Source organism: Dipodomys ordii, unplaced genomic scaffold (genome assembly GCF_000151885.1).
Source record: "Dipodomys ordii isolate 6190 unplaced genomic scaffold, Dord_2.0 Scaffold114, whole genome shotgun sequence".
Taxonomy (NCBI): domain Eukaryota; kingdom Metazoa; phylum Chordata; class Mammalia; order Rodentia; family Heteromyidae; genus Dipodomys; species Dipodomys ordii.
The window spans coordinates 2,296,073-2,322,367 of NW_012267330.1; the positions used below are offsets into that span (position 1 = coordinate 2,296,073).

Below are 26,295 nucleotides of genomic sequence, written 5' to 3' on the forward strand. Positions count from 1 at the left end.
TAGAATTCCATTGTGTATATATACCACATTTTCTTGATCCATTCATCTACTGAGGGGCATCTGGGTTGGTTCCATATCTTAGCTATGGTAAATAATACTGCAATAAACATAGTTGTGCTGGTAGCTTTAGTGTGGTCTTGTTTGTAAACATTTTGTTCCGGAATTCTTAACAGATGCATAATAATGTCTGTCTTGTACCACTTTTCTTTCATATCTTGTGCTTTTTTTTTGTCCTTCTAAGTACTAGGAGAGAGATTTATCTTCTAACTGCTAATTTAGTCTTCACTCATAGTCTTACTGAGCATTCTGTTGAAATTCTTGTTTTATAAATCATATATTTCCCGCATTCCTAGTATTTCTCTTTTTCCCATTTTTCGTTTTTTGAGGGATTCACACTTGTTAAGCATCTAGCCCATATTATTCTGGCTTTTTTTTTTTTTTTTGCCAGTCCTAGGGCTTGAACTCAGAACCTGGGCACTGTCCTAGAGCTTATTTTGCTTAACGCTAGCACTCTACCACTTGAGAGCCACATCTCTACTTCTGGCCTTTTCTGTTTATGTGGTACTGAAGAAGAATTCAGGGCTTCATGCATGCCAGACAAGCACTCTACCACTAATCCACATTACCAGCCCTCTGGCTTTTTTTTTTTTTTTAATTTAATGATAGGGTTTTGCTATTTGCCTAGGTTGGCCTGTACCACAGCCCTTCTATTTATATACAATAGCTGGGACCATGCCTAGACTTTTTAGTTTAGGTGAGATCCTGTGAACTGTTTTGGTCCTGGCTGGCCAGGAACCATGATCCTTATTTGTGGCTTGGATGATAGGCTCATGCCATTATTCCAATCTACTGGTTGAGATGGGGGCTTGAAAACTTAGTTTAAGCTAGTTTTGACCTCTGAGGTTCATGATCTTCACCTCCCAAATAGCTTGGATTACTGGCATGGGACATTGACTCTGGCTAGACTTTTTTATTATTATTATTATTTTGCCAGTCCAGTGGCTTGAACTCAGGATCTGGGCACTGTCCCTGAGCTGCTTTGTTCAAGGTTAGCACTCTACCACTTGAGCCACAGTGCCACTTCTGGCTTTTTTTTTCTGCTTATGTGGTGCTGAGGAATCGAACCCAGGGCCTCATGCATGTAAGGCAAGCACTCTACCACTGAGCCACCTTCCCAGCCCCAACATATATAGTTCTACTCCTTGTTCTCTAGGCTTTTATTACATATTCACTTAATAAGGAACAAGGAGATGCCATTTATAATCACTTCCAAAGGAAACACTGATAATTTAATGCTTAGGATAAAGTTTAATCTGAATAGGTTGGTATTTTCTTAATAAGCTACAATTGTTTTCCACATTGATAGAACAGATACAATTTTTAATGCAATTTACGAGCAAAGCATTTTAAAATTTTTTCTGTAGTTTTATTTCATGTCTAAATGTATAATAAGGCCTTCACCAGATAGAAGGTTTTATATTCAATGTCTTTTCCTAACCCCACTTTGAAATAAGCAAAATTTTGTTCTACTCTCTTTGCAGCTAGTGAACTTAGGAGGCTTTAGTTTTGAGAGGTGTTTGTTGGCTGAGGTGTATTTGATAATTTTCTCAAGATCAGACTTAATGCTATGGATTTTGGGGAAGAAGATCACAGAAGTGCCCTTTCATCATGAGTGACTTGATACTAATCTTGATTACCTGCTTGAGGTAGTGCTTGTTCAGAAGTTCTGCTGTAAGCCTAGTTTTTCTTCCACGTGATAATGGATTTTTTTAAGAAGGAGTAATGATGCATACTCTTGACAGGTGGGAAGTTACATCCCACCTCTATTTTGGTGGAGTAAGCTATCTTAAATTACTTGAGATTCTTTCTTTTTTTTTGCACAGGCAGCCAGGGGAGTTGGTCCTGGGACTTGAACTCAGGCCTGAGTGCTGTTCCTTGAGCTCTTTTGTTCAAGGCTAGTTCTCTACCACTTGAGCCATAGCTCCACTTCTGGCTTTTCAGTGGTTAATTCGGAGTAGAGTCTCATTGTTTCCTGCCTAGATTGGCTTTGAACCACAATCCTCATCTCAGCTTAGCTAGAATTACAGGCATGAGCCACTGGCTCCTGTTTTTTTTTTTTTAAATTGAGTTTATTCCTTGAGTAACACAGCCAAAAGAACTAAAAATATAAAAGGCCACAAAAACAAAATCTTGTAATCATACACAAAACAGGGATGATTGTATCTCTTGCACATTTAATATTTTAAGCATACCAGACACTGTGATCATTGCAAGATCAGAATATCTTAAATGTGAGAATGTTCCATATATACAGATCAGAATTATTATTTTCAGAATGAAGACAGTGGAACTATATATATATAGAGAGAGAGTGCCAGATGTTCAAGCTCCAGTATGGGCACTTCCCCCTCCCCCCCAAGGTGAAAAATAATTAGTAACCACTACAAATTACACAATTTGTACACCTTACCACAGCAGTATTTAGTGCTTTTTGCAATCTTGTTCATTGAACCTAGGTTTATTTGTTTTGTTTTTTGCTTCTCATGGGGCCTGAACTCTGGGCCTGGGCGCTGTCCCTCAGCTCTTCAGCTCAAGGCTAGCGCTCTACCACTTGAGCCACAGCGCCACTTCTGGTTTTCTGGTGGTTTATTGGAGATAAGCCTTTCCTGCCTGGGCTGGCTTTGAAATTCGATCTTCAGATTTCATCCTCTGAGTAGCTAGGAGTATAGGCGTGAGCACCGGTACTAAGCTCATTTTAAATTTAAATTTAATTTTTTTGGTTGATACTGTTACCTTTCACTCAAGATGTGAGCTCTGTGAGGCAAAGATGATAGGGGCCATGTTTACCATGCTTGCCTAATTGTGGCCTGTAAATTCTTTTACTTTGACTAGATTATCTGTTGATTTTATGTATGTAAACTGTAAATTATAAGGAAAATGTGACAACTTCTGACCAACTGAAACTGTTCACCTTTTTACCTTGGTTTTTGAAAGGAAGTTTACTGTAGAAATACTCCTAGAATATTACTTACATTTTTTTTTTTTTTTTGCTAATTCTACTTTTTTTTTTCTTTATTAGGGATTTCAGTCATGGCTTCTGTTGATTTCTTGGTCCTGGTTATCTGGTGGCACTAATAATTATTAATGCAGTATAGGTACAGCCTCCCTCCCCTTTCCTTCGTTATTATTTATTTATGTATTTATTTAATTTACTTATTGCCAGAGCTTGGGCTTGAACTCTGGGCCTGGGCATTGTCCTTGAGCTTCTTTTGCTCAAGCCTACCACTCTTCCACTTGAGCCACAGCCCCACTTCTGGCTTTTTCTGCTTATGTGGTACTGAGGAATAGGCAAGTAATCTACCACTAAGGCACATTTCCAGCACTCCTTTCATAATAATTTTTAAGAAGTAGTCTTACTTTTTTGTCCAAATTGAGCTTGTGTTGTGGGTTCAAGTGATCCTCCCATCCTAGCCTCCATAGGGAGGACAACTGCCTGTCTTCCCTGGCATACTGCCTGTCAGTGCCTGGCGTACTACCAGGCTTCTATCCATCTTGTAAATAACATTTTTATGTTTGTCTAGTTTTTCAAGTTATGATTGTGTTTTTTTTCCTTGGCCCTATGCTTCTATTCAGTTAGAATCTGTAGAATCTGTAGTTATTATTTGTTCCCATCTGTCTGTACTCCTTCTTCTAAAAGAATCAGTACTACTTTTATAAAGTATGGGACACAAGTTTCTCTCATCTCAGAAAAACGACTAACTGCCTTAAGATACTAGTATTAAAGTGGAGTCATTGGAAGAACACAGTTGCTCTGCACTTGAAGAGTATTTGGTTATTACCTTCTTTCCCTTACTCTTCAATGAATACTCTCCAAAATATACTTTTAAAATAAGTGATTTACATTTTTAGAAAGCCAACAAAGTGGATTTTCTGGCTGACATAAAATACTGCAAGTAGTTTCTGATTGTTTTATTAGAAGCATGTAGCTTTGGCACACATTCTAAACATGTTAGACAACGTTTTAGGGAAATAGTGTAGCTTTTCCTATTGTATCAATCTTATATATTTTTTAAGGTTCTGAATAATTTTCTAAGTCTAGTCTTTCAACTTGGCTGAAAAGGAAATTGTGCTCTTCCTCATTATGGATAGAACTCTTGTTTGGAGTCAATAATTTCAGCAGAATTTATGCCTGTAGGTTTTTTTTTTTTAAAAACTTATTCACAGTATATAGTAAAAGAATTTTTTTCACTTTGATGTCAGAGAACTTTAGTTTCATGGACTAAAAGCTTATAAATTATATGCTTTATATCAGTTTTTAATATACTTAGTTTTCTTGAAAGACAGCCCTGTCAGTTTTCCATTTAAGTACAAATCCATAAAAACCATATTATCTGCTTATGCAAGTATGTTTTAGGTAGGAATTTGGGGGAAATTTTTGATGTATCTATCACTTTATACCACTAAGTTTTTAAGTTTGACACCATGTATTTCAAAGTTTATTTACCAATATGATAAACACTTTTGAGCCTCAGTTCTAATCAAATACATTCTATCATTTTTTTTTTTTTTTTGCTAGTCCTAGGGCTTCAGGGCCTGGACACTGTCCCTGAGCTTCTTTTGCTCAAGGCTAGCACTTTACCATTTGAGCTACAGCACTCCTTCCAGCTTTTTCTGTTTATGTGGTACTGAGCAATCGAACCCAGGGCTTCATGCATGCTAGGTAAGCAATCTACCACTAAGTCGCATTCCCAACCCTTTATCATATTCTTTTTTTCCTTCTTTTTGGAGAAACACAATACAGGTGTGGTAGAAAGCTCCTTTGTGTGTTCTTCCACAATCCCTTATTTCTATCCTTCTCCAGATGTGCCTACTCCTGAATTTAGGTTCCTTATTGCCAGACAGAATACTGAGATAGCATTGTCAATTTCTTAAATTGGTCTAATAATGGAGGTACTCTTGACAAAAGAAGACTCAGGATAAAATGCTGCCAAATACTTACAGCACGTTTTACAAGACTTGAAAGCTCCCAGACATGGAAAAAAATCTTGTTCATTAAAAAAATTCATCATCACCCAACTTAGTTGATCACCAAACCCCTTTACTATGGTTCTATGTGATTTTGCTTTGAACATACTTTGTGAGAACTCTGTATAGACATATCTGTTCTAGAATTAAGTTTTAATTCTATAGTTTTTCTCTAATGTAACTTTTTAGCTTTTGGTGATAAACATGCTAGTAATAATCACTCTTGATTGATACTGATGATTGGATCATGGTGAGAAACATTTATAAAACCCAGGTAAAGTGCTAATAAACTGCACATTTATTGACCAGTGCCCAAGTTCTTTATGCTCTTTATTTTTCCCAATTCTTTAATCTTCTGGTCTTCTAAAGTGTCTATCAATGGACCATGGCTTTGCTTACCCTGTGCCTTAAATTGATGTTACATTTTATGTTTTCATAGCTGGCAGTAGCCCGGGTTTACTGTTAATGTTTTAACACATTTTCTTGAGTGACAGTTGTTCAACTGTTAATATTGTACATGATGGTACTTGAATTCTGTTTGCCTTTTTTCCTCCTGTATTAGAAAATCTTGGTGCTTTTTGTAAGTTTTGTATAAAAGAAAATTTTCTTAACGTTTGTTCATATAATGACCTGATCCAGGAAAAATAAAATGGGAAAATCGACATTATTTCTGACCTTCAAATAAAAACTCATTATGTATTGGTTTTCAGACTGTTTGCGGAGCCTTTGGTCAATGCACTGTCTTAAGGCAGGGTTGTTTGCCTGTGTGAGTAACAGGCATTTTAGGATTGGATGAGGTTGTGGAGGAGGGAATGAGGTCCTGGGAAAGAAATTGCACAGGAACACAACATGTACAGCACATTTCACAGAAACCAGGGCATCTTCTCTGAAAGGAAATGTCCAAACCCACACTTGTGCTTCCTGTCTTCTAGCTTTTGCCGCACTTTTCTGATGCTTCTGGGATGAGGAATAATGAGTGGGAAGCTTTCCCTGTCTGCAAAAGTCTAGCACAGCCCTTCAATGAATTAAAGCCTGAAACACCATGAAATTATGCATTTTCTCTTTAAATTAAAAAAAATAAAGTTATCAGAGTTACATTCTGCACGAGGCTATTTAAGGCATGATTATGTTACATTTTAAAGGAGACACTGTTTTTGTGGTGAAATGTCTCTAAACTGCATTAATTTCTTTTTTAAGTTTGGTGTCAGTTGATTTAGAAGACTTTGTAACTTTTTTGAAAGTTAATGTTCTAGGGTTTCATAATCCCTACAAATACCAATTTTATTCTCCCTTTCTTTGATGATTATAGAGTCTGAATACCCATGGCAGGAATCCAATGAATGAAACACACTAATACTGAAATAATGAATGAGTAAACTAGTACATTAACAAATGTGTGAGGTGACCCAGTAAAAAACCTGATGTCATTGTTTACCTTATGTTTGGTTTCAGTTTTAGTGCACAATTAAGGTTACTTTCTGTAAGTAATAAGTTGAACATAATTTCTGATGGTACACATCATGTACAAAGGAGTATCACCTACCTTCAAGAGATGGTAATTCTGTCATTATTCATGTAGCTGTAGTCCCAAGGGAACTGTCTTAGCTAGCTAAGAATTAACCTTCAAACATAACCCAATGTGATTAGATTAATTTAGAGCCTCTCGGTGGATTTTTTTTTTTTTTTGGTAAATATTTTCCTTCCACATACTGCCAACACAAAACATTTTTCTGGGGAAGATACTTCAACTGAATACATCCAAATAATGCGTATAGAAGGTGGATTTTTAAAAGCAATGGTTTTGTTTATGACAGTCATTTAATACAGAAATGAAGAAAGTAACTGAAATCCCAGTCTTTCTCACAGGAATAGAGTTCAATTAATGAAATGCTTAGTTTCAAAAATGATAGTTAACGACATTTGTAGACCTTTGATTGCCTGAAATGCTGTGGAAAGAGGGAGGGTTGAGAAAGAGCTAAGCCCTGGGCTCATATCTGTAACATTAGATAATAAAGAGGCTGAGATCTGGAAAATCAAGAGTTCAAGATCAGTTTGGATAGAAATGTTTTCTAGATTCCATCTCCAGAATGACCAGCAAAAAGCAGTTGCTCAAGTGGGAAAGTATCATTTGATGGATGTTGCCATATTCTTTTATTCTTAGGAAGACGCTGTTCTTCAGAATCAATCTGATTGCCTCTCAAAATAGTTAAGACAGTTCTTACTTGCATATTTTTTGGTATGTTATTCCTAAGTGTTTTTGAGAGATGGAAAACAAGTTGCTATATACAGTCTCACCAGTTACAGTTGAACAAGTAGAGAAATTTTATAATTGAAACAAAAGGAACTATTCTTCCACTTTGCTAGGATGTCAGGTTTAGTGAAATGAAAGATGTTGGCCACCACTAGACTGTTAACTCAGGCCTCATTGTTCTCATTGGTAAGAAGCAGGGCTGGATGACAGCTAATTTTATATTTTTGTAGTTGCTGTTGATTGTGTAATGAGATAAGAGAATAAGAATAAGGGAATAAAAGATATATAAATTTAAAGAGAAAATTGTAGCTACTCAGGAGACTAAGATCCCAGGATCATGGTTTGACTCCAGCTAGATTAAGAAAGTGTGAGACTCTAGCTATCAAAAAGCCAGAAGTAGAGGTATGCCTCAAGTGGTAGAGCACTAGCCTTGAGCTAACTAAGGGACAGAGTGTAAGCTCTAAGTTCAAGTTCTGGTGCCAAACTTAAGAAAATAAAAAGAGAATTTTTCCTTGCGGCTAGTTATCGTCCAATAATACTCTTGGATTACCTTGTTCATTATGGTAGCCACTAGTCATATGTGACTTGAGTACTTAGGATGTCACTAATAGGCCTGTGGACCTAAAGCAAATGCAAATAGCTACATGGGGCTAAGAGCTACTGTATTGGACTATTCGTTGTGTCCTTTTGTATTTGTGTTTTAAATCATTATATAAAATCTATGATTGATAAAGGTTTTGATATAATGATTTAAAATAGGAATTTCTTTAATTCTGAACTTTTGCCTTTACACCTCCAATCTCACCATTAGAATCTTTTTATAAGCTGTTTCTGCTTCCAGTTGCTAAGAGCTAATGTCCCTTGGCCTTTCCCAGAGATCTGAGGCTCTACTTTGTAGCTGGCTGCCTGTGCCACCACCTTCGGGTTGTATGTGTGTCCTACAGCCTGCCTGGGGGCTCCTGTGCCTCAGTAGGACACGCTTTGTCTCTATAATAGCCTTATTAGGCGTTGCAACTTTGGTAAGAAGTACTCAGTCTTCCAATGACAAGCAATTTTGAGTTCTAAAAACATTTACCATGGGGCTGGGAAGGTGGCTCAGTGGTAGAGCGCTTGCCTTGCATGCATGAGGCCCTGGGTTAGATTCCTCAGCACCACATAAGCAAAAAGAAAAAAGCCGGAAGTGGCGCTGTGGCTCAATTGATAGAGCGCTAGCCTTGAGATGAAGAGCTGAGGGACAGCGCCCAGGCCCAGAGTTCAGGCCCCACGACCGGACTAAAAAAAAACAAAAAACAAACGTTTACCATATTAGCAAGATGTTCTTAATGCTAAAACATCCCAATCATGAGGTTATGAAAGCAGTTACCCCTGAGTGAATCTTCCATCAAGTCTGCAGTAGTTGTTTTAGTGTTGCACAGTTTCCATGGGTGGGGATGCAAAGAACATAGGATTCTATCAATTTTGTGCTCTCAGAAATGATCGAGATTAAAATAAAGGCATTCTTAGGGATGATACTTAAAAATTGATAAACTATTAGGGATGATATTTAAATTGGTTAAGCCAAGTGTTTGGTACAAAATCATTTTTTCTTTTTATATTTTTTAATGATCAAAGTGGTGTACCAGAGGGGTTACAGTTACATAAGTAAGGCAATAAGTACATTTTTTGTCAAACTTGTTGCCTCTTCCCTCATTTTTCTTCTTTCTCACCTCCTCCCCTCCCCATCATTTTTTCTTTTATTCTTTAATTTTTATTTGTCGGGGGGCTTGAACTCAGCCTGGGTGCTAAACTCTTGCTCGATGCTAGCACTCTACCACTTGAACCACAGCACCACTTCCTGCTTTTTCTGTTTCTGTGGTACTGAGGAATAGAACCCAGTGCTTCATGCATGCTAGGCAAGCACTCTACCACTAAGCCACTTTCCCAGCCCTCATTTTTTTCTTTTAAATTATATGAGATCATGTTTTGTATATGGCTTTCCAGTTCAAAAGTATTCCTGAGACTTTTTTCAACCATACTGCCTCTGAGGTCTGTTGGTGAAAACTCTGCCTCTTCACTGAGAATCATCTTCTTGGGACCACAGGCAATGCTGAGCCCTGTTTTGGCAAGCGACGTTGACACCTAATGACAATCATTCCTGTAATATTTGAATAGAGGAGAACCAAAGGCAGTTACCACTAAATAAAATATTACAAAACGCAAGAGAGGCAACTTCAATAGTACAGGAGATTTGTTTCTTCTGAACTCCATTTTGTTTTTCTTCTCTAAAACATTATCACTTATAATTTATATAAGATATGAGCTGGGAAGTTTGGTTCAGTGGTAGAACGCTTGCCTTGCATGCATGAGGCCCTGGGTTCGATTCCTCAGCACCACATAAGCAGAAAAAAATAGCCGGAAGTGGCGCTGTGGCTCAAGTGGTAGAGTGCTAGCCTTGAGCTGAAGAGCTGAGGAACGGCACCCAGGCCCAGTGTTCAGGCCCCACGACCGAACCAAAAAAAAACCAAATTATATAAGATAAAAAATTTTCTAGGTGTCTAGACCTATTATTTTGACATATAATTACTATAACCAAGACACCAAATTCCTAACATCCCTGAATCCTGCCTTGAGTTTTAACAACTGCTCATATTCAATTAATGTGAATTTATCTTAGTTTTCCTAAGTATTCTCTCAATTCATATTTAGTATTGGTAGTATTCATACTCTAGTCTTGATATTATAAACACAGTATCTTTGTACATAAAATCTGGGATGGTTTTGCAGTTAGAGGATAAATTTTGACTGGGGCATCACAGGTTGTGTGCCTTTAAGAACAGAGCCAGGGCTGGTGGCTGATGCCTGTGAGTTACTTACTACTGGTTATTCAAGAGGCTGAGGTATGAAGACCCTAGTTCAAAGCTAGCCTCAGAAGATAAATCCAAATGATTCTTGTCTCTAACCAGCAAAATCTGCAAGTGGAGGTGTGGTAGAGTACCATCCTTGAGTGTGAGTTCTTAATTTCAGTGTACTAGCATGGAATGAAAAAGATTTTGATGGATTTGACCATGTAGTCTCCCCATGAAGATGCAGTGAAGTGAAAGTGTCTATTATTTTCTCTTACTTAAATGGAGCAGCACCAAGTATATGTATAAAGTGGTAACATAGGTTCAATGTTGGTATTTTTTTTCCTTCCTATTTAACTCAAGGCCTGGATGCTGTCCCTGAGCTTTTTTGCTCAAAGCTTTTTTATTCCACCATTAGAGCCACAGTTTCACTTCTGGGTTTTTACTAATTAATTGGAGATAAGAGCCTCAAAGACTTTACTGGCTGGCTGGCTTCCAACTGCAGTCCTCAGATATCAGCTATGAGCCACCAGTGCCTGGCATGGTTACTTAAAAATTTTTTTATTTTATGAAGATGAAGAACAGAAGGTTTACAGTTACATAAATCAGTTAATGAATACTCTTCTTTCTGGAAAGTATCACCCTTCCCTTGCTCTCTTCCAGTTTCCAGCATGAGGTTTTTTTTGTTGTTGTTGTTTGTTTTTTAATTTGTTTTTCTGGTCGTGAGGCCTGAACTCTGGGCCTGGGTGCTGTGCCTTAGCTCCAGGCTAGCACTCTTACCACTTGAGCTACAGTGCCACTTCCAGCTTCTTCTGGTTATGTGGTGCTGAGGAATCAAACCCAGGACCTCATGCATACAAGGCAAGCACTCTACCACAGAGCCCCCTTCCGAACCACTAACATGAGGTTTTTAAAGGTGGGTCTCTGTTTAGTAGCCTAGATGGACTTTCAACCTTCAATCCTGTCTCAGCCTCTTAAGTGTTGGCCTTATAGGTATGCCAGCACGACTGTATTAAAAACTATACCAGGGGTTAGGGCATGCCCCAAGTGGTAGAGTGCTTGCTAGGCAAGGCTTTGCTTTCAAACAACAAAGAACACAATCACGAATTCATGTACACAATCTAACTTACTCTTAAAGCTGCAGTTTCACCTTAGAGGAAACATGAACAGAAGATTTTTTCCACACTATAATTTTTGTTTTCTGCTTATCTGAATCAACATTTTTGTAACCATGTACATTTAATAATCATCCTTAAAATAGATGTAGTTTGTGTTTCATTTGCGTTTTAATATATCTTATTTCATGAGCCTTTTTCTTTCTAGGGCCTTCTTTTCATAACAGTATGGTTGTTCATTTAGGGGTGTTTGACTAATTTTATAGTTCCTCTTTATAATTTGTTTTCTGTTTTTTTTTTTCTGTTAGGATTAAAGTTTCCAATACCATTGTTTGCATATATAAAGTTATTTCCCTTTTTCCTTTTTGTATTTTTATTTTTTGACCAACCTTGATGTATTGTCCAGGCTGGCTTTGAATTCCTAGGCACAAATGATTTTGCCTTAACTTCTGGAATAGCTGGGACTTCAGCTATAAAAATTGAATTAAAAAATTGAATAAAAAAAAGTCCTCTTAAATTATGTTAGCCCAGGCATCAGTGGCTCACGCCTGTAATCCTAGCAACTAAGGAGGCTGAGATATGAGGATTGTGGTTTGAATTCAGCCCAAGCTGGAAAGTCTGTGAGACTGATTTCCAATTAACCACAGAAAGCCAGAAGTAGAGCTGTGGCTCAAGTGATAGAGCAGTTGTCTTGAGCACAAAAGCTTAGGAATAGCACCCAGCTCAGACTTCAAGTTCTAGGACTGGCCAAAAAAAAAAAAAAAAAGAAGAAAAAAAAAAGAAAGATAACCTAATAGAGAAACTCCATGTAGGAAATGGCAGCTAAATACTTGTTCTTACTCTTCATCTTAATGTATCAGCATTGTCTTGAGAGGGTGCCCTTTTATCATAGGATTTTTTTTTTTGGGGTCCGGTTGTGTGGCCTGAACTCTGGGCCTGGGCACTGTCCCTCAGCTCTTCAGCTCAAGGCTAGCACTCTACCACTTGAGCCACAGTACCACTTCTGGCTCTTTTTGCTTATGTGGTGCTGAGGAATTGAACCCAGGGCCTCATGCATGCAAGGCAAGCACTCTACCACTGAGCCACCTTCCCAGCCCAGGATATTTATTTTTTGTTAGTGCAGTGGAATTCAGTAGCTTTTACCTCCTGGTAGCATGAACCAAGTTCTGTGGAGTGGTTTGCACTGCTTGTCGCCTTGTTTATTAGGAGGCTAAGGCATGAGGACTGGTCTGGGCAACATAGCCCTGTCTCAAAAACATCCTACAAACAAAACAAAAGTGGGAAATGCAAGTGCTTTGCCACTGAGCTACCCCTCTAGCCCTTTTGTATTTTTCCAGGATTATTTTATGCATTTTTGAACAAGTGCATGTTTTGCTCAAGTGTATGCTTATGCTCTTGAGTGTGCTTGTCTGAGCATCCCTTTTTAGGTCACCAGTGTTCAGATGAGGCTCTTGCATATATTAGGTACCTTTCTTTGTAATTAGGTCATTAATATTATCTCTAAATAGTTGTACAAAGTCATTTCAGTTCCACAATTCAATTTATGATTACAATGCACCTTGAACCATGTTTTTTTAAATTCCTATGCACATCTTTTTAGAACCCAATCTTTCGTAACTTAGTTCCTTAAGACAAGAAGGAGCTTCTCTGATGAAAGTGTATTTTATTTTAACTCTTCCAATTTTGGCTCTTTTTGTAAAAGACAATGTAATAGCAAATCTCCCTTTCTCTTTTCTGTCCTGAGATCTCAGCTATAAAATATGTTCATTGGTAGAAGACATAAGAACCAAAAAACATGAAAGAATTACCTTAACACTACCTTCCAGCTTAGTATAATTTGCATTTGCAGCTTTGTGTCTGAACCTTTTCCTCTCCCTCTATGTAGATGTGTACATCGTCACTTGTGAGATTGATGTTTGCCTTTCACAGTGAGGCACACCTGATGGTACTTCAAAACAAACCAAAATATTAACAACATGATTGCCACCAGATCACCTGTGATGAGCCAGTTATAATGATTAATTGCATTCTTTTGAGTACATACAGCATGCGGCAGTTATTCTATGGTATATTCATATCATACTGCAGGAAATTTAAATGCTTGTAGATAAACTCTTGTGTACGTCTAGTATTAAGCCTGGAGAAAGGGTTATGGAGTCATTGGGGTCATTTGTTTTTGTGGTGGACATCTCCCTCAGTAATTGCTACTCACTGTGAGTTCTGTGTAGCCCAGTCCTGTATGAGGCTCTAACATATACATCATCTCCAATGACTGGAGACTGTCCCTTCCTATTTCCCTGGCATCTAATCCTTCCTGGAGCTTGAATTGATCAAGGCAGGGCAGCTATTTGAAATGTTTTTATTCTTTCCTTACTTTTCCATGCACTTATTCTTGATAGTCTGACTAGCACCCAGTTTTTCCATTTTGTTTCAGTTCTGTTAATTCTGAATTTCACATTTGTGATTTTAGTAACTTACAGTATATGTTAACCTGTGTGTGACTCGGGCACAGGTTATTTTTCTCCTTTGCGCTTGAGAGAAAAGAGCAGAAATCTAAAACACTTTCTTGTCTTTCCATCAACAAAGTTGTGATATGCAAACCTGACCAGTAAGGACTAGTGACCTCAAAGCAGGAAAAGTGAAGTGAATGAGAGGGGGTGCGGTCTGATAATGTAGATTGTTGAGATTAGCATGTGAAGCTTTCAAAACTTGACGTGTTAGGGCTTGAGGGTTGCAGCTTACTTAGAGCTTTGGCTGGCCTCCAGCAAGTACTTCGTTCCAGGGGATAAGGGGTGGTTTCTGACAGTCCTGGCATACAGTGGAGCTTGTGGGTCCAAAGACTTTGTCATGGAGGCCAAAGAGTCCTTTAGAAAGTTTGAATCCACAGAGCACTATTAAAACATTGATTACACTTCTCTGCTTTGGTTTAAATTAGAATGGAATCCTGCCTTCAATGCCTATGACTGATTAGGTTTTTGTCCTAACTTGTTTCTGACAGGCCATGGTGCTGATGTGAAATGTGTAGACTGGCATCCAACCAAAGGGTTAGTTGTTTCAGGAAGTAAAGATAGTCAACAGCCAATCAAGTTCTGGGATCCTAAGACTGGTCAGAGTCTTGCAACACTGTAAGTGACGGGAATCCTACCTTGTCCCTGGACAAAGGAAGCAAAGCAGCCTGTGTTCTTTAACTTTCAACTGCCTCTGTTCTCATATATTCCTTAAAAAGTAGGGTGGACCACAGATGGACTTCAATCTGTGGTCTTCTTAAGTCATTAAATATGTTTTATCTCAACATTCCTAATGGAGTAAGGCTTGGTTTTCCACCTCAGCCTACGTTGAATGGGGTTATTCTGGGCAAACGAGAAGATGAAACAGGCATGTTCTTCCTGTTCTGGCCTCATCCAAACAAACACCTTTTGGCACTTCTTAGATGGTTCATGTGTGTGCTTCTTCCTAGTCACAGCTCAGCCTTCTCTGTCCACTTCATGTAATTACAAACATAGTGTTTTTTCCTCCCAATTTTTAGACATTTCTCATTTTTTTGATCTGACATGGTAGAGCTGCATAGTATAGTTTTCTATTTGAATTATTTATAAGCATTCAGTGAATATGCCCATTTTGGGAGGGGGCATGAGGGGCATATTTTAAGCTGCTGTATTCTGGTCCTAATTGGGAAGTAAACCTCCCATACCTTGATTGGTTGGTGCAGGGTTACCTTATTGCATAACTTCAGTGACCTCAACCACACACTGTGCCTTAGGAGTTATGTTCCCTGGAGATGTGCATTGTACAGGCTTTGGGGCATGATGTAAATTAACTCTCAAACTGTCCCTAAACTAATACCTACTTTTATTCTTTCTTTTGTCTCTTTATGTATTTTTATATTTTGGCAATCTGAACTCAAGGCCTTGGCTTGCTAAACCAGGAGTTGAACCATTCAGGCATGCATCCAAGCCCTTTTTGCTTTAGTTATTTTTCCAATAGGGTCTTGAATTTATCTATGCCTGGTCTGCCTGGAGCTTGATTCTCCTTTTTATGCTCTTGCACAGCTGGGATGACACCCACTTGTTGGTTGAGATGGGGGTCTTGTGAACTTTTTGCTCCATCTGGTCCCAGACTGTGATGCTCCTAAGAAGCTAAGATTATAGGCATGTATCACTCTGCCTGCCTGCCTGCCTGCCTGCCTGCCTTGCCTGCCTGCCTGCCTGCCTGCCTGCCTCCCTGCCTCCCTGCTTCCCTCCCTGCTTCCCTCCCTTCCTCCCTCCCTTCCTCCCTCCCTCCCTCCCTCCCTCCCTCCCTTCACTCTGCCTTCCTGCCTGCCTCCCTTCCTTACTCCCTCCCTCCTTCTCCCCCTTCCTCCTTTTTTTGCTTGCTTTGAATTCAGGGCCTTTCTTGCTCATGGCACAGGCATGGCATTTAAGCTGTGCCTCTAGCTCAGCTATTATTATTACTACTATTACACTATTTTGGTCCATCATGGGGCTTAAACTCAGGACCTGGGTACTGTCCCTGAGCTCTTTTGCTCTAGCCACAGCACCACTTCTGGTTTCCTGGTGGTTAATTGGAGAAGAGAATTTCAAGGACTTTCCTGCCCTGGCAGGCTTTGAACCACAATCCTCAGATCTCAGTCTACTGAGTATCTAGGATTACAGGTGTGAGCCAAAAGTGCCCTTCTCAGCTCAACTTTTTGCTGACTGTTTTAGAACATTTTCTGCCTGGGCTGGCCTTCAACCACCATTCACTAGATGTCAGCCTCCTGAGTAGCTAGGACTATGTGTGTGGGCCACTGGCACCTAGCTTTTTCTTCATGAGAGCTATGTCAGTGGATTTTTAGAATCTTAACAAATAGGCTTTATTGAATGCTAATTTATGCATTCCAAGTACTTTCTATGCTTCTACACTTTTCTGGCAAAGTATGCTTCTATTTTGCCAGATAGAGCTATGCTTAGGTAGAAGTTACTTTTTGTCACTGACCTGGATCCCTCCCTTCTTTTGTCCCTTCCTTTCTTCCTTCCTTCCTTCCTTCCTTCCTTCCTCCCTCCCTCCCTCCCTCCCTTCCTTCCTTCCTTCCCTGTCCTTTCCCTTTTCTGATCAGGATCTGAACTCAGGGCTCCCTGCTTGCTAGGTAGAACTGACCTTCCTTCCCTCCTTCCCTCCTTCCCTCCCTCCCTCCCTCCCTTCCTTCTTTCTTCTTCCTTCTTCTTTTTTCACCAGTCATGGGTCTTGAACTCAGGGTCTGGACACAGCCTGAGCTTTTTTTTGCTCAAGCCTAGTACTCTACCTTTTGAGCCACAGTCCCCATTTCTGGCTTTTTTCCATTATGTAGTATGGAGGAATCAAACTCAGGGCTTTTTGCATGCTAGGCAGACATTCTACCACTGAGCCACATTCATTCCCAGCCCCTAGGTAGGACCTTTTCTCACTGAACAGTTCCTGCAGCCCTTGCTGTTTACTTTTTTTTACCCCCCAGTCCTGGGGCTTAAACTCAACCTGGGCACTGTCTCTGAGCTTCTTTTGCTCAAGGCTAGCACTCTACCACTTGAACCACAGTGCTCCTTCTGGCTTTTTCTGTTTATGTGGTACTGAGGAATCAGACCCAGGGCTTTATGCATGCTGGGCAAGTACTCTACCACTGAGCCACATTCCTACCCCTCAAGTGTACTTTTAATTATGGTTCTGTAATATATGTATATGTCTTTATTACTTCTATGCCACACTTCTTGCTATCTTAACCTATGTGCTTTTCAATAAAAATTATCATTGTATTTAATGGTTTTATAACATTCTAACTGATAGTTTTTTTGGTGCTTTGCTTCCAGTCATGCCCATAAAAACACAGTAATGGAAGTTAAATTAAACCTCAATGGTAATTGGCTGCTCACAGCATCACGTGACCATCTCTGTAAACTTTTTGACATCCGAAACCTGAAAGAAGAGCTCCAAGTATTTCGAGGTCATAAGAAAGAAGCCACAGGTCAGTGGCTGTGATGTACTTCTCATTTTTTTGACTTTACCTCTATTTTCAGGTCCTACTAATTTGTCTTTTTCTACATGTTTTTTGTTGTTTTCTTTTTAGCGGTAGCCTGGCATCCGGTTCACGAAGGACTTTTTGCCAGTGGAGGATCTGATGGTTCTTTGTTATTCTGGCATGTTGGGTATGTAACCTTTATGATGTAAAGGAGAAGTATGTGGACACACATCATTAAGCAGGGGTGTTTCATCTTTGCTCTGCACTGTTTAGGCAGCCAGCTGCCAGTAGTTAGTGCTCAAAGTCCTGCCCCGCAGGGCATGGTCTCTGGAAGCATCCCCACATATTTTTCCCCAAGTGTGGCAGCTGCATCCCTTCTGGAAACTTTTGAAGAAAGATAGGACAACTTTTATCTGTTTGGATAAAAATGCTTGATCTGAGCCAGGTGCTGGTAGCTCACGCCTGTAATCCTAGCTACTTAGGAGGCTGAGATCTGAGGATTTCAGTTCAAAGCTAGCCCAGGCAGGAAAGTCTGAGAGAGACTTTATCTTCAATTAACCAGAAAACCTGAAGTGGCACTGTGGCTCTAGTGGTAGAGCACTAGACTTGAGCTGAAAAGCTGAGGGACAGTGCCCAGGCCCAGAGTTCAAGCCCCACAACTAACCCATCCCCCCCTCCCCCCCCAAAAAAAAATGCTTGAGCTGTTCTGACCTTTCCTACTAGTCCTGCAGTGTGACTTGGGCATGTTCTGGTGATTGCCAGTGAGTTTAAGAAGTAGTCTATTTCATGAAGACAGCCTATGAATGTATACAAATAAGATAATGTCTTGTGTTTTTATCTGAGCGGTAGTGGTCCTTTTGCAGAGACTGCCTACAGTTTTCAATTCTTTATATCCAGCTTGGAATAGAAAACAAAGCACCTGAATTTAAGAGAGAATAAGATAGATTTTTCTAGTTTCTTAATGGTGAAACGAGTAAAAAAAAAAACCATGCTTTTTATTGTAAAAATAGTGTACAGAGGGGTTACAGTTATATGAGTAAGGTAATGAGTACGTTTCCTATTGAGCATTGTTAACCTCCTCCTTTTTTTTACCCCTACCATCCCTTCCCTCCCCCCGCCCCACAACAAGTTGTAAAATTCATTTTCAACATAGTGTCTTGTACAGCTCATTGTTAAAATGGGTAGACCTGTACCCCTATTTAAGAATTTTGTTTTTTCCCTTCCCCTCCCCAAATTAGAAAAGTGTATATACAAGATGCAGGGCACTGGAATCAAATACAGTGAAAACAGGGGTTATACCATGGGGGAATGAAACAATTCTTTATTAGCAAAAATAGTACAATGGGGTTTCATTGTGGAATTTCTGTACATATAATGTATTGTGATCTAATTCATTCCTGCTTAGTGATGAAATAATTCTTGCAGCATTTTTCTTGATTCTTTCATCTGTGAATGCAAGAATGTGTTTGTGAAGATGAATCAGGACCCTGGGACCTGTGGAATTGACTTGATTTAAAGTAATAGATGCTGATAGCATTGTCCTGAGGCTTAAAGAACATGTTTTATTGTTATTGTTGCTGTTTGTTTTCATCACAGACTTTTTCATTGGTGCCTTTGCAGGGTGGAGAAGGAGGTGGGTGGGATGGAGATGGCCCATGAAGGGATGATATGGAGTCTGGCCTGGCATCCCCTTGGACATATCCTCTGCTCAGGCTCCAATGACCACACCAGGTAAACTTTGTATTGAAAATAACAAGGAATTGCTTTTATTGAAAATAACAAGCCACTGCTCCATGTACATGTATGTGCGCATGCGCACACACACACATAAATACCTTTAATTTACTGATACAATATGCTGGGTTTATATTCCCACCTGTGTGTGTGTGTGTACACGCGCGTACACGCGCTTGCTCTGGGGCTGGAACTCAGGGCCTAGGCGCTGTTCCTGACCTTTACTTGTTCAAGACTAGTACTCTACCACTTGAGGCACAACTCTGATTCTGGCTTTTTGGTAATTAATTGGAGATAAGAATCTCACAAATTTTCCAGGGCTGGCTTTGAACCACAATTCTCTGATATCAGCCTCCTGACTAGCTAGGATTACAGGTATGAGCCACTGGTTCCCAGCTTTACCATTTACTTTTAAAAGGATTTGTTTAGTAGAAAATGCTACATTGTAATAAAGCCATTGATTATTGACCATGGCTATTTGAATTTCATTCTGTCTCTGATTAAAAAAATCCATGAATACATTTGAAATATTTGGAAGAAAAGCACTGGAAAACTTTGATGTGTTTATTCATGGACTGGTTAATTCTATTACGTGCCCAGAAGAATACTAAAAACACCCTCTTCACCTCCATTACTTTTATTTAACAGCAAATTCTGGACTCGAAACCGACCAGGTGATAAAATGCGAGATCGATATAATCTAAACCTATTACCTGGAATGTCTGAAGATGGAGTAGAATATGGTGAGGCTTGTATATTTATCCTTCTTTGAAATCTGATCTTCTACTCCAAGAGCATTAATTATTTGTAAGGTTGTATAAAATTTTGGACTAAGAATGGACTTCATAATTATAGTGCTTCCCTTGCATGCTTAAGGCCTAGACTCAATTCTTAATACCAGAAGAAGAAAAAGAAGGAAGAGGAGGGGAAGGAAGAGAAAGAGGAAGAGACACTGATGTTAATTTTGTAATTTATTGATATATAAATCACCAGTGATATCATTCAATTTTTTTTTTCTTTTTTCTGCTGGTGTGGGGCCTGAACTCTGGACCTGGGCGCTGTCCCTCAGCTCTTCAGCTCATGGCTAGTGCTCTAACACTTGAGCCACAGCACCACTTTTGGCTTTTTCTCCTTATGTGGTGATGAGGAATCAAACCCAGAGCCTCATGCAAGCACTCTACCACTGAGCTACCTTCCTAGCCCCATATTATTCAACTTTGTTAAGTGTTAGTTTTTCCATTACTACATCATATCAATAACACCATTCTCATTATTGACAATGAATATATTTTTACTTGTAGATGACCTTGAGCCTAATAGTCTGGCAGTAATTCCAGGAATGGGAATTCCAGAACAACTAAAATTAGCCATGGAACAAGAGCAGCTGGGTAAGAGAAGTCACATATATGCATTAAATTTTCTTTTCCTTTCATGTAAATGAAATTTTTCTTGAGCTTTTTTGCCCAAGGCTAGCACTGTACCTCCTTCAGCCATAGTACCACTACTGGTTTTCTGGTGGTTAATTGGAACTAAGAGTCTCAGGGACTTTCCTGCTCTGGCTGGCTTTGAACCATGATTCTCAGATTTCAGCTTGCTCAGTAGCTAGAATTTACAGGCGTGAGTTTTTGTTTTGTTTTTGTTGGTTGTGGGGCTTGAACTCTGGGCCTGGGTGTTGAACCTGAGTTCTTCAGCTCAAGGCAAGTGAACCACACTGTCACTTTCTGGTACTAATTGGAGATAAGAGTCTCATGGACTTTCCTGCCTGGGCTGGCTTTGAATTGTGATCTTTCAGTCTCCTGAGTAGCTACAATTACAGGCATGAGCCACTAGCACAGAGCCATCATTTTTTGTTTGTCTGTCCTGGGAACAGACAAGTTCTGGGAACTGTCTCTGAGCTTTTTTGGTCAAGGTTAGAGCTCTAACACTTAAGCCACAGATCCATTTTGGCTTTTTGGTGGTTAATTGGAGATAAGAATCTCATAGACTTTCCTGCCTGGGGTGTCTTTGAATCATGAGCCTCAGATCTCAGCCTCTTGCGTAGCTAGGATTACAGGTGTGAGCACCTGGCTATTTTTGTAATATTTTTGTCTGTCTGTTCTTATTTTCATGACAAATTTATTAGTTTTTATTATTTATTAGTATACCATGTCAAAATGCTAATGTAGTACATGTTGAGCAGTGTTGATGGAAATGATATAAGCTGTATATAATATTAAATAATCTGTTCATTGATCTAGTGGCCAACTTCTTTTACAAGACTAAGGAGCTCTTTATCTGGTTACAGGGAAAGATGAATCAAATGAAATTGAAATGACAATTCCTGGTTTAGATTGGGGAATGGAGGAGGTAATGCAAAAGGATCAGAAAAAAGTACCTCAGAAGAAAGTCCCTTATGCAAAACCTATTCCTGCTCAGTTCCAGCAGGTAAGTAGCTAAAAGTGAGCCTCACTTCATCCTTGTACTGAGAGACTGGAGTTGTTCAATGAAGGAGAAAATGTAAACCTGGGTGGGAAGTAACCCAAAGAAAGTAACCCAGAAGACCACGTGGACAGAAGTTAAGTAGAAGGAAGGATTTTTTGCCAGCAGACCTGACAAGGTCAAGTTCTCAAGAGAAAGGGAGAAAATGGTGCCGTCTGGCTTTTTGGAGGCCCCTTTTATGTTGGAGTCCAGAAGTGGGAGGTGCCTATCCTACTGCACAGGTGCTGCCTTGGAGAGTAGAGATTAGGCCTGCAAGATGGGCGTTTCCTTACATTCAGAAGTAGATGTCTCTTGGATTATCCCATCTGTTGACACCTTTTCTGTACTATAGATTCTTTTGAAGCCTCTTTCCATATTCATATGCTCTTTGGTATAGTTTCCATCTGCTGCCTTGCTTTTATTGTTTTTTTAAATTTATTTTTTATTTTCATTTTTTGTCGTGGGGACTGGGTGCTCTCCCTCAGCTCTTCAGCTCAAGGCTAGTGCTCTACCACTTGAGCCATAGTGCCACTTCGGTTTTCTGGTGTTTAATTGGAGATAAGAGTCTCATGGACATTCCTGCCTGGGCTGGCTTTGAACCGTGATCCTCAGATTTCAGCCTCCTGAGTAGCTAGAATTACAGGCATGAGCCACTGGCGCCTGGCTTGCCTTGCTTTTATATTGAGCTTGCCCTGAATTTTCTGTATATTTTATTTTATTTTTATCTTCATTTGCGTAAGGTCATCTAAGTTGTCAGGGGAGGAGAGAGTTATGGAACAGAGGAGACTGTCTTTTCCATTGCTTATCTGACTTTTGCTTTACTTATCTTCTCAATACAAGATGCCTTTTGGCAGTCCTAGGCTTGAATTGAGGGCTTGAGCATTTTTTGCTTAAGGCTTGCATTCTACCACTTGAACCTTTCTGTCTTTTTGATGGTTAATTGGAGATAAGAATCTTATGAACTTTCCTACTTAGGTTTGCTTTGAATTGTGATCCTCTGTCTTAGCCTCCTGAGTAGCTAGCATTATAGGTTCAAGCTTCTGGTGCCTAGCTAAGATGCCCTTTTGAATCGGACCAGAAGCTTTGCCTTCTTAATAATATGTAATATGTTACAGTGTTAGTCTGCCTTCTTACATTGTGCCAAAATACCTGAAATAATCACATGAAAAGAAGGAAAGGTTTGTTGCTCACATTACTGATTTGGTACTTTGGCAAGGCAAAACATCCTGGCAGGGAATAAAGTTGCTGACTTTATGGCAGCTAGGAAGCAGAGAGAGCAGCACAACCAGGTTCACTTCACATCAATGTCCCCTATGACCTACTCACTCCCAGAAGGCCTTGCCTCCTGATGTTTCCACCGCCTTCCAATGGTGCTGTCAGCCAGAGATCATGCTTTAACACATGAGCTTCTGGGGAACATTAGGCAGGTTGGACTGAGCAGATGATATTGTAGAATGGTCTTTTTTTTTTTTTTTAAATAACTGATTGTTACAGTTTTCATGCTTAGAGTGTATTTTAATTTTATCTTCTTTTTCCAGGCTTGGATGCAAAATAAAGTTCCAATTCCTGCTCCAAATGAGGTTATGAATGACAGGAAAGAGGACATTAAATTAGAAGAGAAGAAGAAAACACAAGCAGAGATTGAGCAAGAAATGGCTACATTGCAGTACACCAATCCACAGCTTTTGGAGGTGTGTTACAAAGAATGAGAAGTGAAGACAGCTCTGTAGATTAGACTGAGCAGATGACATTGTCGAATGGGTCTCAGCCTATCATAGTTTTCATGCTGTGTGTGAGGTAATCTAAGTAGCACTAACAGCCTTTTTTTTTTTTTTTAATGCTCTTAGGGAAAAAGAAAGAGACCTGTGGGTAGTTCTGATGAGCACCACCATTTCATGCTATATAAGGAAGTTAGTTTCTAAAATAACCTATTTTTAGAATTTTAAAACCACATCCTTGGAGCAGTAAGCAGACGTAACTAAGTATGCTTTTTTTTTTTTTTTTGTCGGTCATGGGGCTTGAACTCTGGGCCTGGGCGCTTTCCCTCAGCTCTTCAGCTCAAAGCAAGTGCTCTACCACTTGAGCTACAGCACCACTTCTAGTTTTCTGATAGTTTATTGGAGATAACAGTCCCATGGACTTTCCTGCCTGGGCTGGCTTTGAACCGTGATCCTCAGATCTCAGCCTTCTGAGTAGCTAGGATTACAGGTGTGAGCCACCAGTGCTTGGCTAAGTATGCATTTTTAGTAGAAAACAAAAAGTCAAGAAGAGTGGCTTTGGTGTGCCTGTAGCCTCACCTGCTGTGGCAGCTGCAGCAGGGTGACTTCTTGTGCCCAGAATTCAAGACCAGCCTGGGCAACAAGCTCATTTTATCTGATCTCCTTTCATACCACATAGGGGCTGTGTTGGGTGTTTCACACCTGCAGTTCCAGCTGCTTGAAGGGCTGAAGTAGGAGGAGCATGTCAAGACAGCCCAGGCAACAGTGAAAGACCTATTTGAAAAACAAGTGAAAAGCAAAGGAATGGACAAAGGCATGGAGCATAGTACAAGTGGGAGAGCACTTAGGCCCCGAGTTCAACCCTTATTACTACAAAAATAAACTAAAAAACATAGCCAGGCACTAGTGGCCCATGCCTATAAACTTAGCTACTTAAGATGCTGAGATCTGAGCACTGCAGTTCAGAGCCAGCTTGGACAGACAAATCTAAGAGACTCTTATCTCCAGTTAAGTGCTAGAAGCTGAGGTATGGCTCAAGTAGTAGAGCACTAGCTGTGAGTGAAAGCAAGATCTTGAGGCTCAGAATTCAAGTGTAGGTACTGGTACTCCCTTCCCTCTCTCCAGTATATTTATATGTATCATATATAGCAAAACAATAGTGAATAACAAAAAATAATATTAGCATTACTGCCATCTTCAAGGGCTCTAGATTTTTTACCATGCTCATTTTGTTTTCTTTCTTTCTTTTCAGCAACTTAAAATTGAAAGACTTGCACAGAAACAGGCTGAGCAGATTCAACCACCTCCCTCGTCTGGCACCCCTCTCCTGGGACCTCAGCCCTTTCCAGGACAAGGGCCAATGTCTCAGATTCCTCAAGGTTTCCAACAGCCCCACCCATCTCAGCAGATACCAATGAACATGGCACAGATGGGCCCTCCGGGCCCTCAGGGACAGTTTAGACCCTCTGGGCCCCAGGGACAAATGGGACCACAGGGTCCTCCACTGCACCAGGGAGGTGGGGGGCCTCAAGGATTCATGGGACCACAGGGGCCTCAGGGCCCACCCCAGGGCCTGCCCCGGCCTCAGGATATGCATGGACCCCAAGGGATGCAGAGGCATCCAGGACCTCATGGCCCTATGGGACCTCAAGGGCCGCCTGGACCACAGGGCGGTGCTGGTCCTCAAGGCCCTGTGGGTCCTCAGGGGCACATGGGCCCCCAAGGCCCACCTGGTCCCCAAGGCCACATGGGCCCACAGGGGCCTCCTGGTACTCAAGGAATGCAAGGACCGCCTGGTCCCAGAGGAATGCAGGGACCTCCTCACCCTCATGGGATCCAAGGTGGCCCGGGATCTCAAGGGATCCAAGGTCCGGTGTCTCAGGGGCCTCTGATGGGTTTGAATCCAAGAGGAATGCAGGGGCCCCCGGGGCCCCGGGAAAATCAAGGCCCTGCTCCTCAAGGTATGATGATGGGCCACCCCCCTCAAGAGATGAGAGGACCGCACCCTCCAGGTGGACTGCTGGGACATGGCCCTCAGGAGATGAGAGGTCCTCAGGAGATGAGGGGCCTGCAGGGCCCACCGCCACAGGGGTCCATGCTAGGCCCTCCTCAGGAGCTGAGAGGGCCTCCTGGCTCTCAAGGACAGCAGGGCCCGCCCCAGGGCTCTATGGGACCTCCACCTCAGGGTGGCATGCAAGGGCCCCCTGGACCTCAGGGACAGCAGAATCCAGCAAGAGGGCCACATCCACCTCAGGGGCCAATGCCTTTCCAGCAGCAGAAGACGCCTCTACTGGGCGATGGACCCCGCGCCCCCTTCAACCAGGTATTATGCATTTCCAACTGTAGGCATCAACACTGGGGACATGCGCAAACTCGTTGACTGGGAAAGCGGCCACAGCTAGATAGAAGTGTTGCTCAAGCAGTGATGGCTCATGGCATCTCAGCTGAAGAAGGAAGAAATTATTAAGAGCGAGGAGAGTTAGGTCATACCACCATCAAGTAGAGTGCAGTGTGTCTTCTCATTGTAGCATCATTATTTTGATAGATGTTCTTCCTGAAAAGATAAGCTCTCAATCAAATACTGTTTAAATTGACCCAGGGTTAGCTGAAACTGTGGTACTTCCAAAAACGAGAATAACAAAAAAGGCAGAAAGAAAACAATTATCCTAGGGCTCCAACAGCCCTGTTGCCTTGAGTAAGAGACCTGTGGTTCTGAGAGTGTTATGCTTCTCTTTGGGGCCCTTTCGTCTGGTGTTCCAAGGGCCCTCAACCAGCCTGCCTCCACCCTGTTTGTTGGCTTTTACTTTTATATGTAGTATAGGGTTTAACTCCCAATATGTTGGAGACATAGTGAGTAGTGAGCTAACATTGGCTGGCAGTGGTGTGTGTGTGTGGTGTATGGTGTGTGTGTGTACATGCTGATAGAGCAATTCTGCTTTGTTCTCTTTTCTTTCCCTTTGGAGGTACCTAGGCCCTCACATGTTCTAGGCAAGCCCTCTACCACTGAGCTAAACCCTAGCTCTGTTTTGTTTTTTAAACACCAAACGGGAATCTGAAATCAAAATCATTGAAGTTATGAGCTAAAAGGAATGCCTAAATAACTCAGTTATGTGGTATTTTTCAGTGGATCTTCCAGAAATTAAGAAGAATGTCATAGAAATGAAGAATCCTATGGCTTTTCATTTTTTCCCCCCCAGGTTTTTAA

General features: G+C 40.7%; 1 protein-coding gene across 2 annotated transcripts in view; it reads left to right on the top strand.

The window, feature by feature from the left end:
- Wdr33 (WD repeat domain 33) overlaps window positions 1-26,295 on the top strand; it is a 125,203-nt gene that overhangs the window by 82,361 nt on the left and 16,547 nt on the right. For both annotated transcript variants that reach the window (XM_013028843.1, XM_013028844.1), the window contains 9 exons: window positions 14,212-14,338; window positions 17,033-17,187; window positions 17,290-17,368; window positions 18,802-18,912; window positions 19,564-19,658; window positions 20,217-20,303; window positions 21,200-21,339; window positions 22,911-23,063; window positions 24,343-25,413. In XM_013028843.1, coding sequence (XP_012884297.1) covers window positions 14,212-14,338; window positions 17,033-17,187; window positions 17,290-17,368; window positions 18,802-18,912; window positions 19,564-19,658; window positions 20,217-20,303; window positions 21,200-21,339; window positions 22,911-23,063; window positions 24,343-25,413 — 2,018 coding nt within the window. The remainder of the gene's footprint in view (window positions 1-14,211; window positions 14,339-17,032; window positions 17,188-17,289; window positions 17,369-18,801; window positions 18,913-19,563; window positions 19,659-20,216; window positions 20,304-21,199; window positions 21,340-22,910; window positions 23,064-24,342; window positions 25,414-26,295) is intronic.